The 17,500-nt window shown below is 41.0% G+C and overlaps 1 protein-coding gene across 1 annotated transcript in view; it reads right to left on the reverse strand.

The window, feature by feature from the left end:
* LOC307153699 (receptor-type tyrosine-protein phosphatase mu-like) overlaps positions 1-17,500 on the reverse strand; it is a 187,369-nt gene that overhangs the window by 92,604 nt on the left and 77,265 nt on the right. The window contains exons 3-5 of the mRNA XM_079863325.1: positions 14,864-15,138; positions 7,419-7,497; positions 6,052-6,193 (exon numbers count right to left, since the gene is read on the reverse strand). Coding sequence (XP_079719451.1) covers positions 6,052-6,193; positions 7,419-7,497; positions 14,864-15,138 — 496 coding nt within the window. The remainder of the gene's footprint in view (positions 1-6,051; positions 6,194-7,418; positions 7,498-14,863; positions 15,139-17,500) is intronic.

Genomic DNA, 17,500 nt, shown 5'->3' on the forward strand with positions numbered 1-17,500 from the left:
GCATGTAGTTGTGTTATAAACGAGTGTGTGAGAGTCGTCACCTGTAGCCAGAGCACGTAGTTGTGTTATAAACGAGTGTGTGAGAGTCGTCACCTGTAGCCAGAGCACGTAGTTGAGTTATAAACGAGTGTGTGAGAGTCGTCACCTGTAGCCAGAGCATGTAGTTGAGTTATAAACGAGTGTGTGAGAGTCGTCACCTGTAGCCAGAGCATGTAGTTGTGTTATAAACGAGTGTGTGAGAGTCGTCACCTGTAGCCAGAGCATGTAGTTGTGTTATAAACGAGTGTGTGAGAGTCGTCACCTGTAGCCAGAGCATGTAGTTGTGTTATAAACGAGTGTGTGAGAGTCGTCACCTGTAGCCAGAGCATGTAGTTGTGTTATAAACGAGTGTGTGAGAGTCGTCACCTGTAGCCAGAGCATGTAGTTGTGTTATAAACGAGTGTGTGAGAGTCGTCACCTGTAGCCAGAGCATGTAGTTGTGTTATAAACGAGTGTGTGAGAGTCGTCACCTGTAGCCAGAGCATGTAGTTGAGTTATAAACGAGTGTGTGAGAGTCGTCACCTGTAGCCAGAGCATGTAGTTGTGTTATAAACGAGTGTGTGAGAGTCGTCACCTGTAGCCAGAGCATGTAGTTGTGTTATAAACGAGTGTGTGAGAGTCGTCACCTGTAGCCAGAGCATGTAGTTGAGTTATAAACGAGTGTGTGAGAGTCGTCACCTGTAGCCAGAGCATGGAGCTGTGTTATAAACGAGTGTGTGAGAGTCGTCACCTGTAGCCAGAGCATGGAGCTGTGTTATAAACGAGTGTGTGAGAGTCGTCACCTGTAGCCAGAGCATGTAGTTGAGTTATAAACGAGTGTGTGAGAGTCGTCACCTGTAGCCAGAGCATGTAGTTGTGTTATAAACGAGTGTGTGAGAGTCGTCACCTGTAGCCAGAGCATGTAGTTGAGTTATAAACGAGTGTGTGAGAGTCGTCACCTGTAGCCAGAGCATGTAGTTGTGTTATAAACGAGTGTGTGAGAGTCGTCACCTGTAGCCAGAGCATGTAGTTGTGTTATAAACGAGTGTGTGAGAGTCGTCACCTGTAGCCAGAGCATGTAGTTGTGTTATAAACGAGTGTGTGAGAGTCGTCACCTGTAGCCAGAGCATGTAGTTGTGCTATAAACGAGTGTGTGAGAGTCGTCACCTGTAGCCAGAGCATGTAGTTGTGTTATAAACGAGTGTGTGAGAGTCGTCACCTGTAGCCAGAGCACGTAGTTGTGTTATAAACGAGTGTGTGAGAGTCGTCACCTGTAGCCAGAGCATGTAGTTGAGTTATAAACGAGTGTGTGAGAGTCGTCACCTGTAGCCAGAGCATGTAGTTGTGTTATAAACGAGTGTGTGAGAGTCGTCACCTGTAGCCAGAGCACGTAGTTGTGTTATAAACGAGTGTGTGAGAGTCGTCACCTGTAGCCAGAGCATGTAGTTGTGTTATAAACGAGTGTGTGAGAGTCGTCACCTGTAGCCAGAGCATGTAGTTGTGTTATAAACGAGTGTGTGAGAGTCGTCACCTGTAGCCAGAGCACGTAGTTGAGTTATAAACGAGTGTGTGAGAGTCGTCACCTGTAGCCAGAGCATGTAGTTGAGTTATAAACGAGTGTGTGAGAGTCGTCACCTGTAGCCAGAGCATGTAGTTGTGTTATAAACGAGTGTGTGAGAGTCGTCACCTGTAGCCAGAGCATGTAGTTGTGTTATAAACGAGTGTGTGAGAGTCGTCACCTGTAGCCAGAGCATGTAGTTGTGTTATAAACGAGTGTGTGAGAGTCGTCACCTGTAGCCAGAGCATGTAGTTGTGTTATAAACGAGTGTGTGAGAGTCGTCACCTGTAGCCAGAGCATGTAGTTGTGTTATAAACGAGTGTGAGAGTCGTCACCTGTAGCCAGAGCATGTAGTTGTGTTATAAACGAGTGTGTGAGAGTCGTCACCTGTAGCCAGAGCATGTAGTTGTGTTATAAACGAGTGTGTGAGAGTCGTCACCTGTAGCCAGAGCATGTAGTTGAGTTATAAACGAGTGTGTGAGAGTCGTCACCTGTAGCCAGAGCATGTAGTTGTGTTATAAACGAGTGTGTGAGAGTCGTCACCTGTAGCCAGAGCATGTAGTTGTGTTATAAACGAGTGTGTGAGAGTCGTCACCTGTAGCCAGAGCATGTAGTTGTGTTATAAACGAGTGTGTGAGAGTCGTCACCTGTAGCCAGAGCATGTAGTTGTGTTATAAACGAGTGTGTGAGAGTCGTCACCTGTAGCCAGAGCATGTAGTTGTGTTATAAACGAGTGTGTGAGAGTCGTCACCTGTAGCCAGAGCATGTAGTTGAGTTATAAACGAGTGTGTGAGAGTCGTCACCTGTAGCCAGAGCATGTAGTTGTGTTATAAACGAGTGTGTGAGAGTCGTCACCTGTAGCCAGAGCATGTAGTTGTGTTATAAACGAGTGTGTGAGAGTCGTCACCTGTAGCCAGAGCATGTAGTTGAGTTATAAACGAGTGTGTGAGAGTCGTCACCTGTAGCCAGAGCATGTAGTTGTGTTATAAACGAGTGTGTGAGAGTCGTCACCTGTAGCCAGAGCATGTAGTTGTGTTATAAACGAGTGTGTGAGAGTCGTCACCTGTAGCCAGAGCATGTAGTTGAGTTATAAACGAGTGTGTGAGAGTCGTCACCTGTAGCCAGAGCATGTAGTTGTGTTATAAACGAGTGTGTGAGAGTCGTCACCTGTAGCCAGAGCATGTAGTTGTGTTATAAACGAGTGTGTGAGAGTCGTCACCTGTAGCCAGAGCATGTAGTTGTGTTATAAACGAGTGTGTGAGAGTCGTCACCTGTAGCCAGAGCATGTAGTTGAGTTATAAACGAGTGTGTGAGAGTCGTCACCTGTAGCCAGAGCATGTAGTTGTGTTATAAACGAGTGTGTGAGAGTCGTCACCTGTAGCCAGAGCATGTAGTTGAGTTATAAACGAGTGTGTGAGAGTCGTCACCTGTAGCCAAAGCATGTAGTTGTGTTATAAACGAGTGTGTGAGAGTCGTCACCTGTAGCCAGAGCATGTAGTTGTGTTATAAACGAGTGTGTGAGAGTCGTCACCTGTAGCCAGAGCATGTAGTTGTGTTATAAACGAGTGTGTGAGAGTCGTCACCTGTAGCCAGAGCATGTAGTTGTGTTATAAACGAGTGTGTGAGAGTCGTCACCTGTAGCCAGAGCATGTAGTTGTGTTATAAACGAGTGTGTGAGAGTCGTCACCTGTAGCCAGAGCATGTAGTTGAGTTATAAACGAGTGTGTGAGAGTCGTCACCTGTAGCCAGAGCATGTAGTTGAGTTATAAACGAGTGTGTGAGAGTCGTCACCTGTAGCCAGAGCATGTAGTTGTGTTATAAACGAGTGTGTGAGAGTCGTCACCTGTAGCCAGAGCATGTAGTTGAGTTATAAACGAGTGTGTGAGAGTCGTCACCTGTAGCCAGAGCATGTAGTTGAGTTATAAACGAGTGTGTGAGAGTCGTCACCTGTAGCCAGAGCATGTAGTTGAGTTATAAACGAGTGTGTGAGAGTCGTCACCTGTAGCCAGAGCATGTAGTTGTGTTATAAACGAGTGTGTGAGAGTCGTCACCTGTAGCCAGAGCATGTAGTTGAGTTATAAACGAGTGTGTGAGAGTCGTCACCTGTAGCCAGAGCATGTAGTTGAGTTATAAACGAGTGTGTGAGAGTCGTCACCTGTAGCCAGAGCATGTAGTTGAGTTATAAACGAGTGTGTGAGAGTCGTCACCTGTAGCCAGAGCATGTAGTTGAGTTATAAACGAGTGTGTGAGAGTCGTCACCTGTAGCCAGAGCATGTAGTTGAGTTATAAACGAGTGTGTGAGAGTCGTCACCTGTAGCCAGAGCATGTAGTTGTGTTATAAACGAGTGTGTGAGAGTCGTCACCTGTAGCCAGAGCATGTAGTTGAGTTATAAACGAGTGTGTGAGAGTCGTCACCTGTAGCCAGAGCATGTAGTTGAGTTATAAACGAGTGTGTGAGAGTCGTCACCTGTAGCCAGAGCATGTAGTTGAGTTATAAACGAGTGTGTGAGAGTCGTCACCTGTAGCCAGAGCATGTAGTTGAGTTATAAACGAGTGTGTGAGAGTCGTCACCTGTAGCCAGAGCATGTAGTTGAGTTATAAACGAGTGTGTGAGAGTCGTCACCTGTAGCCAGAGCATGTAGTTGTGTTATAAACGAGTGTGTGAGAGTCGTCACCTGTAGCCAGAGCATGTAGTTGAGTTATAAACGAGTGTGTGAGAGTCGTCACCTGTAGCCAGAGCATGTAGTTGTGTTATAAACGAGTGTGTGAGAGTCGTCACCTGTAGCCAGAGCATGTAGTTGTGTTATAAACGAGTGTGTGAGAGTCGTCACCTGTAGCCAGAGCATGTAGTTGTGTTATAAACGAGTGTGTGAGAGTCGTCACCTGTAGCCAGAGCATGTAGTTGTGTTATAAACGAGTGTGTGAGAGTCGTCACCTGTAGCCAGAGCATGTAGTTGTGTTATAAACGAGTGTGTGAGAGTCGTCACCTGTAGCCAGAGCATGTAGTTGTGTTATAAACGAGTGTGTGAGAGTCGTCACCTGTAGCCAGAGCATGTAGTTGTGTTATAAACGAGTGTGTGAGAGTCGTCACCTGTAGCCAGAGCATGTAGTTGTGTTATAAACGAGTGTGTGAGAGTCGTCACCTGTAGCCAGAGCATGTAGTTGTGTTATAAACGAGTGTGTGAGAGTCGTCACCTGTAGCCAGAGCATGTAGTTGTGTTATAAACGAGTGTGTGAGAGTCGTCACCTGTAGCCAGAGCATGTAGTTGTGTTATAAACGAGTGTGTGAGAGTCGTCACCTGTAGCCAGAGCATGTAGTTGTGTTATAAACGAGTGTGTGAGAGTCGTCACCTGTAGCCAGAGCATGTAGTTGAGTTATAAACGAGTGTGTGAGAGTCGTCACCTGTAGCCAGAGCATGTAGTTGTGTTATAAACGAGTGTGTGAGAGTCGTCACCTGTAGCCAGAGCATGTAGTTGTGTTATAAACGAGTGTGTGAGAGTCGTCACCTGTAGCCAGAGCATGTAGTTGTGTTATAAACGAGTGTGTGAGAGTCGTCACCTGTAGCCAGAGCATGTAGTTGTGTTATAAACGAGTGTGTGAGAGTCGTCACCTGTAGCCAGAGCATGTAGTTGTGTTATAAACGAGTGTGTGAGAGTCGTCACCTGTAGCCAGAGCATGTAGTTGAGTTATAAACGAGTGTGTGAGAGTCGTCACCTGTAGCCAGAGCATGTAGTTGTGTTATAAACGAGTGTGTGAGAGTCGTCACCTGTAGCCAGAGCATGTAGTTGTGTTATAAACGAGTGTGTGAGAGTCGTCACCTGTAGCCAGAGCATGTAGTTGAGTTATAAACGAGTGTGTGAGAGTCGTCACCTGTAGCCAGAGCATGTAGTTGTGTTATAAACGAGTGTGTGAGAGTCGTCACCTGTAGCCAGAGCATGTAGTTGTGTTATAAACGAGTGTGTGAGAGTCGTCACCTGTAGCCAGAGCATGTAGTTGTGTTATAAACGAGTGTGTGAGAGTCGTCACCTGTAGCCAGAGCATGTAGTTGTGTTATAAACGAGTGTGTGAGAGTCGTCACCTGTAGCCAGAGCATGTAGTTGTGTTATAAACGAGTGTGTGAGAGTCGTCACCTGTAGCCAGAGCATGTAGTTGTGTTATAAACGAGTGTGTGAGAGTCGTCACCTGTAGCCAGAGCATGTAGTTGTGTTATAAACGAGTGTGTGAGAGTCGTCACCTGTAGCCAGAGCATGTAGTTGAGTTATAAACGAGTGTGTGAGAGTCGTCACCTGTAGCCAGAGCATGTAGTTGTGTTATAAACGAGTGTGTGAGAGTCGTCACCTGTAGCCAGAGCATGTAGTTGTGTTATAAACGAGTGTGTGAGAGTCGTCACCTGTAGCCAGAGCATGTAGTTGTGTTATAAACGAGTGTGTGAGAGTCGTCACCTGTAGCCAGAGCATGTAGTTGTGTTATAAACGAGTGTGTGAGAGTCGTCACCTGTAGCCAGAGCATGTAGTTGACGTGATCTTTGGGCTGCCCGTTAATAGTGCACTGGAACGTGGCCGTCTGTCTGGCGTTGACCTCCACACCTTTAATGTGCAGGAAGTGAGGCGTGTTCACTGACACACACACACACACACACAGAGAGAGAGAGAGAGAGAGAGAGAGAGACATTAGTGAGTGTTCCAATGGTGAATCAACTCAAATGACTCACTGAATCATGTGTGGGCGCCTTTCAACCGGCTGCCTGTCAATCAATCATAAAATGCATCGGCACACATTCCCATCAGGATATAACAGGATCACATTCTCCAGCTCCGGTTCAAGGGCAGCGAAGAGCGTTTTCCAGACGGAAAGGTTACAGACACACATCAGAATGAGCTTCGGAACGGAGAAAAACGCAAGAAATCAAGGTGAGCTGATACTAGAAGATTCATGAGCATGTGATTCTTTCAACCAGAAATAACGTGATTCATGTGTGAGCAGGAGTTTGAGAACGAGGGATGAGAAATGGAGGGAAAGAGTGAAGGTCAAACATCATTCAAAACCATTTATCAGCTGATGAATCACATTATACGAGCCATTCACAGGCGGTTATTAAACGTGATGCTGTGCGACTTTATATCCGTCATCATCGGCTCCTGTTTATGAAAACTGCTACTTACAAAAGTGCGAAAAAGCCGTATTTAAAAACGTATTCAATCAAAATAGAGTAAATCACCTTTTGAAAGTAACTTGGTGCTTCAAATAACGATTATATATATATTACATCGTTACACCAGTAGGTGGCGACAAGTGACTGTTAAAAAATGTATTTATCTTTGAATCATTTATTCAAGAGATTCATAAAAAACGCTGATTCATCCAGTAATGAAACAAGTGAAGTCTTTATGCATGAGTCATTGAATCATTCACTCACACTGATTTTGTTTAAAATAATTAATTCAAATTCATTCAATATTTTGAAAGCAGAATTTTTTTTTTGGTCAGAACCTCTAATAAATCATATACGAGAATCTGATCTGTATTTTAAACAAAAAAAAACATGATCCTCAATTCCTCCAGGATCGCGCGGGTCTCTGTTATCCGGAGCACCAGTGATCCGCTGCTGTTTAATTATTTCTAAACTAAAACAAATAAAAAGTTTTTTGGTTAATTGAAATAAATCTGAAATGAGATATCGGTGAGCTAACCCGCACAGCCTCGGCTGACAAGAGGGATGAATAAAGAAAGCAGCAAACTCAGCATGTTCTCTGAGCTGTGATTGGCTGTAACGTGTTTGGTGAACGATGAGCTAAAGAGCAGAGGATTGTGGGTATCTGAGTGTCGATCACACACACTTACTGCACTGATGACCCTGACGGGAGATTCCTCTGACGGCCAGCAGACCTCGTTCCCCAGACGTCACCATCTCAAACACCAGCTGAAACACACACACACACACACACACGGGCGTCAGTCCGGGACACACACTTCATTATCATTACAGACAGGACACACACTACAGGCACACTCAGTGTTTCTTCATGCGCTGCTCAGTTCTGAGCTCTATTTTGCACAATCACACACTCTCACACATGCACACACACATGCACACACACACACACACGCACACGCGCACACACACACACACACACACACACGCACACACACACACACGCACACACACACACACATACACACACACACACACACACACACACACACACACACACACACACACACAACTTGTGTCTGTAGATCTTTAAATTCAGTGAGTTAGAGTCAGAAGTCTCCACTTCAGCAGCTTTACACACACACACACACACACACACACACACACACACACACACACACACACACACACACGCACGCACACGCAAACACACGCGCCCACACACACACACACACACACACACACACGCACACGCAAACACACGCGCGCACACACACACACACACACACACACACACACACACACACACACACACACACACAACTTGTGTCTGTAGATCTTTAAATTCAGTGAGTTAGAGTCAGAAGTCTCCACTTCAGCAGCTTTACACACACACACACACACACACACACACACACACACACACACACACGACACACACACACACACGCACACACACACACGCACACACTACTTGCGTCTGTACATCTTTAAATTCAGTGAGTTAGAGGGAGAAGTCTCCACTTCAGCAGCTTTACACACACCGAACTCTACAGTTTTATTCATATCTATATTCTGAAGGTTTGTTCACGCATCATTCGCCTGATTTATACAACATTTTACTCCTAAAAACATGGTGAAAATGTAATTATATTCCGTCTGCTGACTGTATTTCTGTCCAAAAACCCCTCTGTGAAAACCTTTAAAATCATGCAAGAATGTTAAGCCTGGCTTTATCCGATGTTCAGATTTCTGTTCTGGGAATATATGCAAATGAGTGCATATTTAAGGTAATGCCTCATTTGCATATTCAAACATAACATTTCAGAAATGTTTAACACAAAACACTTAATGCACTGGTGAAGTACGGTGATATCCATTACATTTTGACTCTGCAGAATAAACACAGTAAACATGTCTCCACACGAGTGTTTTAGTGCTTTAGTGCTTCTCCTCGAAGAGAACGACTGCAGATCTTAAATGTGCTATAACTTTATTTTGTCATCTTTTAAATCTACAGCGCTTTTATGGTTTCAAAGCAGCTTCACAGTAATAACCAGAAACACAACAGTGTTGATGTTGTGAAATTCATTAATTATGAAACGGATTCAGTTTGAGCTGTAAAGCGTCTGTACAGAAGACAACAGCGTCGTCACTCAGATCATGTGTGGCTCTCAGCTGATGTCAGGGCAGTGAATTACTGAATATCAAACACTACAGACATGAACTAAGACACAAAACACACATCTGGAAATCATGAGGTGCTTAAAGTTCTTATTTAATATCAAAATGATTGTCAGGAAACTGTTGATGTAGATCCATTTGTGCTCATATTGTCCCATGTTTCTCTCAGGTCTGGTCATTTATTGTTTCAGAGCTGCATGATTAATCGTTAAAAGAACGCAACCTCGATTCAAACACTCACATGATCTTATTCCTGAATAGAAGTGATTCAGCTCTATGGATAAAAGTTTATATTTCGGATATAAACACTGATGTCTACAGAAGCGATCAAAATAGAGTAAATCACCTTTTGAAATGAACTTGACGCTTCAAACTACGATTGTATTGATTACATCGTTACACCAGTAGGTGGCGACAAGTGACTGATAAAAAATGTATTTATCTTTGAGAGATTCGTTCAGAAACACTGATTCATCCAGTAATGAAACAAGTTTTTATGAGCGAGTCATTGAATCATTCACTCAAACTGATTTTGTTAAATTAGATTTTTTTTTAAACAGACCGCAGCATTTAAAGTCTCCCTGTGGTGTAAATCCAGCTTTTAATGTTGTTTATGTGTCCATGTGGTGTGGTAATAAACAGGAAAATAACAGGGTTAATGATCATCAATATAAAAACTTAATTTCAGTTGTACAGAAGACAATATTGCCATTATTCAGCTCAAGTTTAGCTCTCACCTGATAGTGTTCGATATTAGTTAATTCAATAATATTACTAATGTTAATTGCCTTTTATTCTATATTAGAACATTATAATATTTTAAAGTCCCCCTGTGGTGCTTTTAATGTAGTTTATGTGTCTATGTGGTGTTTTTAATGTGCTTTAAGACAAAGCATGTGTAAATTCATAAGTCGACAGCATTGCTGAGTATTTCCTCCTTAAAACTGCAGTGAACCAAAGACAGTCTCAAAAACACGCTTTGAAATCGCTGGTGTTTCTGACGTCACAAACTACCTTGTAACCAATCAGATCAACGTGTGATCGTCAACCAGTGGATCTCTGAGCTGAGCGAGTGAGTGGAGGCGGGGCTCATCTGCATATTCATAGAACCACGCATACTAAATGAGGCGAGGGTGTCGAGTTACATTCAAGATATTTTAAGACATTAAGACAAAAAAAAAAGTTTAAATATGTAATTTTGGAGATCAAAGATGAGTTTAAGGGATAAAATTATGAACTACAGGGGGACTTCATATATTTTGTCAGAACATCTAATAATTGTTTTTTTTTGTCTATTCAGAATCATACAAGAATCTATGGAAGCTTGTTTCCGCCACAAAATGAAAAAATTTAAATGATAATTGCGACTTTTTATCTCACAATTGCGAGTTTACATCACGCAATTCTGACTTTATTTCTCAGAATTGCGAGATACAAAGTCAGAATTGCGTGAAATAAAGTCGCAATTGCGTGTTATAAAGTCAGAATTCTGACTTTTTTCTCGCAATTGCGACTTTATATCACGCAATTCTGACTTTATAACACGCAAAATTTTGCGAGTTTATATCTTGCAATTCTGACATATTTTCTCTAAAAGTTTCTAAAGTCCAATTCTAAGGGGGGAAAAAAGACGGACTTTTTTTTTTTTACCTCAGAATAGTTTATCTCACAATTCTGACTTTATAACACGCAATTGCGACTTTATATCATGCAATTCTGACTTTATATCTCCCAATTGCATATTATAAAGTCAGAATTGCGTGATATAAAGTCGCAATTGTGAGAAAAAAAGTCAGAATTCTGACTTTATAAGATGCAATTGCGACTTTATTTCACGCAATTCTGACTTTATATCTCGCAATTCTGAGAAATAAAGTCAGAATTGCGAGATGTAAACTCGCAATTGTGAGATAAAAAAATCGCAATTATCTCTTAAAATGTTTTATTCTGTGGCGGAAACAAGCTTCCATAAGAATCTGATCTGTATTTTAAGCAAAAAAAAAAGAAGAAAAATCACGATTCTCTACTTCCCCTGAATCGCGCAGCTCTCTGTTATTCAGAGCACCAGTGACGGGTGTACAGGTTAGGCCACAGGCTCAGATGACACCAGCGCTTCTGTGCTCCTCCTCCTCAGATTGAGCATGAAGGATCTTGTATCTGTTCCAGCGCTGAAGACTCAACAGGAGCTCTAGAGACGCTCCAGTGCTTTACCGGGACAACAGTCCTGATATCATCAACACAATCTGTGCTTAGAGAACGCAGAACACAGCAGAAGAGCGCGAGGATCTGATTCACATCCACAGAAATCAGCAGGATCATCAGCATTAAACACACAGATGACCACACATTTATCCTCTTTATCCTCTGGACTGGGAAAATACATATCAGATGATAATACCATGGTACTGGATTACTACCATATTCATCTACCATGATCTGCTCTAAAAGTAAAACCACGTTACAATATTGCATTAACACAATGTTACCAGGTGAAAATCACAGCAATACTGTGGAACTTTCATATCCCAAGCCACTCAATAATTACCATATTCATCAAATATTAATGAAGAATACCACGCAATTACCATGTCTATAGAAATGCTGTGGTATCTTCCGGCACGTCTGCAGTCATTATCACAGCAGACGTTGCTCAGGAGAACCTGAATGAGACACTGTCAATGCGGCCGGAACAAAAGAGCGGAGGAGAGGACCGTTAGCGGCTCGCGCATCACTTTATTAGACCAATCAGATCGATTCTCCTCCTGTCGTTCAGCAGACGAGCGCTGGCTTCCAGGCCTCTAATTACAGTTTAACGACGGACTCGTGCGAGACGCGGGACTCTCACCGGGAGAAACCAGAGGAATCAAGTCAACCGGGATTTACAGCAATTTCCACAAAATAGTTTTTCATAACTAGGATGCCATATTATACCATGTTAGATGTACAATAGACATACTATTATTATTATTTTGTCCTTGTAAACTTTTTAAACAAGATTGGTTTATTCTTATTTTTATTATTATGCGCTGCTGTCTCTTTAAGAGCTAATGCACAGATCCAATATACTCACTCACACACACAACAACACAATAATCTCACTAATACACAAATGCAACAAAAGCACAGAATATCTTTGATTGTAATCTGTAGAATCCTGAACAAAAACGTCCACTTTTATAATGAATGATATAGAAAAGTTTCTGAATAAAATTGGCGAGAAACTCAGAAACTGATCCAATTCTTCTCTAACTATATAATCAGTCTCATGATTCTTTTGTTTGTTTCACTGTTTTGTGATGTTAATAATCGTAACTGTCCAAACAGTGCTTATCGAGTCTCTTTTGTTCCAGCTGTTATTTGTGAGTTGCGTCAGTGTGTCAATCATCTTCATTCAGAGCCGCTAAACACACGGTTCCTCGCGCGAACAAAGCAGAGGTCAGAGGTCACGCATTAATCCTACAGCTCACCTGTGCGTTATAAATACCCAGCGCAACATGTCGAGGCGGATCACGGAGGACCCCGACCGAGACGGTTCACACACTCGCACTACATCGTGACATCAGGTAAAGCGAGACGCGATCAGAGACGGCGCGTTCCCTCGGTGCGACCCAGAGGAAGAGCACAACAGGAGAGGAACACACACACCCTGTCATTACAGAATAAGAGATGAGAGTAATTTCTGTGTACCAGGTGCTTTCATCTTGACAAACTCTTAAGATACAGTGCAATTACACAAACCTGCAATTAGCCAGGCATCGCTAATTAGCCACAGCGCTGAAGGATTGGAGACTGCATTGTTAATCTCTGCTAGTATTAAAAAGTCACAATCGCATTTTTCCTTAATTACGCTGGATGAAGAGAAACGTGTGTGTCTCCGCAGATGCTGTGTGTTTCTCACAGGACTTCTGTTCGTCGTCCAACAGTCCCTCGCGGGACACACACACATCTGAGGAGCGTGTCTGAGCATCGGGGCGGTGTGTTAGCGTGAGGACGTGATGCTCATGTGGAGGGCGGCTAACTCAAGCTGGAGTGTGTTCACAATCACACACACTTCTCAGATGTTTCTCAGGGATATCTCACGTGTGTCTCGGTCAGCTTCAGATCTGAGCTCTGATTGGTCAAGATAGCTTCAGATCTGAGCTCTGATTGGTCAAGATAGCTTCAGATCTGAGCTCTGATTGGTCAAGATAGGGAAGTGTGCAATCTAAAGTCTCAGTCTGAACTCGAGCTGTTCTCATGCGTGTCTGATAGAGCGGTGAGAGTTTGAGAAACCTGACTGCAAAATATTATATGCTATTTGTTATGAAAGTGAATAGTGATGCAGAAACTACACAGGTCTGCTTAAAAAGTAAACGTAAATAAATAAATGAATATTTGTTATAAAATAAGATACTTAAATATTTGTTTTAAAATAGTGATGTAGAAACAACAAATTTAATAAATAAATAAATATTTATTAAGAAATGAAATACATACTTAATAAATAAATACATATTTGTTATGAAATAGTGATGTAGAAACTACATATAAAAAAAATAAAAATATATATATTTATGTTTATGTTATGGAATAGTGATGTAGAAACAATATATTTAAAAAAACAAACAAAATAAAATAAATAAATAAATAATTGTTATGAAATTAAATAGTAATGCCAGAAACTTGTTACTTTAATTTATATATATATTTGTGTGTGTGTTTATATATATATACATACAGATATATAGGGTTTAACAATTTATATAATGAAGTGTGTTTAATAATTTTCATGTTAAATTGTATATATAGATATATATAGATATATTTATAAATTATTTATATTTGTTTATTTATTTACAATTAAATTATTTAAATTGATATATATATATATATATATATATATATATATATATATATATATATATTTAATTATTCATATAAATAAATGACTGTCCAGTACTGTGTGTGTTGATCTGTGATGTGTGTCGCTCTGTCAGACTCTGTTGCTGTCCTAGCGTGGCTCTCTCAGTGTCCGTATGTTCATCCCGCCGGTTCCCACACGAGAGCTTTCATCCAGAAACGAGCGTTCAGCTGCTGAATGTTGAACATCGAGGCTTTGAGGAACGTCACGCAGGTCTGAACAAACCAACCCAGCGGGGGGGCATTTGATCAAAACATAATTGAAGTTCCTCTGTTAATGAAGGCGGCGAGCCAGTGGGAATCTGGCAGGTGTCGAGGCGTCCAACACGAGCCGGTTTGCGGGTTTGTGTCGAGAGCAACAGGAAACGGAATTAATTAATGAGATGCGCAGCAGCGTTTCCTTGTGGTTGAGATAGGGCTGCACAATTAGTCCCATTTCTAATCGAGATTACCATTACGGATGCCATGATAACGTCATCGTTCAAATCCGCCATTACAAGAAAAAGTCCACCCACATTATTTTGATTAAGAGCTGTGTTTGGAGAACCAGCACAATAGGAACTACGAGCATAAAATGTTGTTACGCTGTAAATTAGTAGGTCACGAAATAAATGTAAAATACCAATAAATCACGTTACTGGCACGTCATGTGTTCGCTGAGAAGGATCTGCATGCGGGGTGATGTTCATTATTCATCAGGAGCAGTTTGCATGTTTCATCAACAGTTCTTGTTAGTATTGTGTATTCATTGTTGTTTCCATAACCCCGAAATGCCACTTTACTTTCACTTTGTGTTATTTTGTATATGTACATGACTGTGGGGGCTCATACCATCATTGTATTAACAAAAACTAGTTTGGGACTGATATTTAATAGCTAAACCTCATTATTTACTGTTACCTACTGTTTATTTATCAGTATTAGTCATATTCTTACAATTTATGTGCATGTTAAGTAAAGGGGGACAGATATAATTTTTGATATGTTTTTACTAGTGTGTGCAGGACACTAGAGTTCATTTTTGCAGTGTAGGACGTGAACATGTGTTCACCTGGTAGTAGTTGGGCCAGAATGTGCTGATGGCGAGCTCCACCTGGATCCACTTCTGCAGGGTTGGACCGGACGCGTTCCACACCGGCACTCCCAGAGGACTGTTGTTCTCCCTGACGTAGATGTAGAGCTGGCCGGGACTGGACGCCTCTCGACCCGCCACGTAATACTGGAATATGACGCAGTGTGTGTCGTTCTCCTTAAACTGGGGCATGAAGAGCTGAGCTTTCTGTCCCGAGAACCTTCCGGAGGCATTCGCCATCATGAACGCAGAATCTGCAGAGAGAGAGTTACAAACGTTACAAGGTATAAACACACACGCTGGCTACGTTTACATGAGACCACATAATCCGTTAGTAATGGGACTGACGGCTCAATCGCACTGAGAAGCCTTCATGAAGAAACCCTTAATCAATCCGATTGAAAGGGCCGGCTTATTCCTTTTCTAATCCGATCGAGAGAACATGTAAACACATGATCGGATTGAAAACCGAAACTGAAAGGACTGCGCACGTGCAAGGATGTAGAAATAGCGTAACAATGAAGAAATAGCGAAATGATGAAGAAATAGCGTAATGATGTAGAAATAGCGTAATGATGTAGAAATAGCGTAATGACGTAGAAATAGCGTAATGACGTAGAAATAGCGTAATGACGTAGAAATAGCGTAATGATGAAGAAATAGCGTAATGACGTAGAAATACCGTAATGACGTAGAAATAGCGCAATGATGAAGAAATAGCGTAATGATGTAGAAATAGCGTAATGACGTAGAAATAGCGTAATGATGTAGAAATAGCGTAATGACGTAGAAATAGCGTAATGACGTAGAAATAGCGTAATGATGTAGAAATAGCGTAATGACGTAGAAATAGCGTAATGATGTAGAAATAGCGTAATGACGTAGAAATAGCGTAATGACGTAGAAATAGCGTAATGATGAAGAAATAGCGTAATGACGTAGAAATAGCGTAATGACGTAGAAATAGCGCAATGATGAAGAAATAGCGTAATGATGTAGAAATAGCGTAATGATGTAGAAATAGCGTAATGACGTAGAAATAGTGTAATGATGTAGAAATAGCGTAATGATGTAGAAATAGCGTAATGACGTTGAAATAGCGTAATGACGTAGAAATAGCGTAATGATGAAGAAATAGCGTAATGACGTAGAAATAGCGTAATGACGTAGAAATAGCGTAATGATGAAGAAATAGCGTAATGATGTAGAAATAGCGTAATGACGTAGAAATAGCGTAATGATGAAGAAATAGCGTAATGACGTAGAAATAGCGTAATGACGTAGAAATAGCGTAATGATGAAGAAATAGTGTAATGATGTAGAAATAGCATAATGACGTAGAAATAGCGTAATGATGTAGAAATAGCGTAATGATATAGAAATAGCGTAATGACGTAGAAATAGCGTAATGATGAAGAAATAGCGTAATGATGTAGAAATAGCGCAATATGACGTAGAAATAGCGTAATGGTGTAGAAATAGCGTAATGGTGTAGAAATAGCGTAATGATGTAGAAATAGCGTAATGATGTAGCGTAATGATGTAGCGTAATGACGTAGAAATAGCGTAATGATGTAGAAATAGCGTAATGATGTAGAAATAGCGTAATGATGTAGAAATAGCGTAATGACGTAGAAATAGCGTAATGATGTAGAAATAGCGTAATGATGAAGAAATAGCGTAATGATGTAGAAATAGCGTAATGATGTAGAAATAGCGTAATGACGTAGAAATAGCGTAATGATGAAGAAATATCGTAATGATGTAGAAATAGCGTAATGATGTAGAAATAGCGTAATGATGTATAAATAGCATAATGATGTAGAAATAGCGTAATGACGTTGAAATAGCGTAATGACGTAGAAATTAGCGTAATGACGTAGAAATAGCGTAATGTAGAAATAGCGTAATGATGTAGAAATAGCGTAATGATGTAGAAATAGCGTAATGATGTAGAAATAGCGTAATGACGTAGAAATAACGTAATGACGTAGAAATAGCGTAATGACGTAGAAATAGCGTAATGATGTAGAAATAGAGTAATGACGTAGAAATAGCGTAATGATGAAGAAATAGCGTAATGATGTAGAAATAGCGTAATGATGTAGAAATAGCGTAATGATGTAGAAATAGCGTAATGATGTAGAAATAGTGTAATGATGTAGAAATAGCGTAATGACAGTGTAATGATGTAGAAATAGCGTAATGATGTAGAAATAGCGTAATGACGTAGAAATAGCGTAATGATGTAGAAATAGCGTAATGATGTAGAAATAGCGTAATGACGTTGAAATAGCGTAATGACGTAGAAATAGCGTAATGATGTAGAAATAACGTAATGACGTAGAAATATCGTAATTATGTAGAAATAGCGTAATGATGTAGAAATAGTGTAATGACGTAGAAATAGCGTAATGATGTAGAAATAGAGTAATGATGTAGAAATAGCGTAATGACGTAGAAATAGCGTAATGATGTAGAAATAGCGTAATGATATAGAAATAGCGTAATGACGTTGAAATAGCGTAATGACGTAGAAATAGCGTAATGATGTAGAAATAACGTAATGATGTAGAAATAGCGTAATGACGTAGAAATAGCGTAATGATGTAGAAA

The sequence above is a fragment of the Squalius cephalus genome (genome assembly GCF_949319135.1).
Source record: "Squalius cephalus genome assembly, chromosome: 25".
NCBI classification, from domain to species: Eukaryota; Metazoa; Chordata; class Actinopteri; order Cypriniformes; family Leuciscidae; genus Squalius; species Squalius cephalus.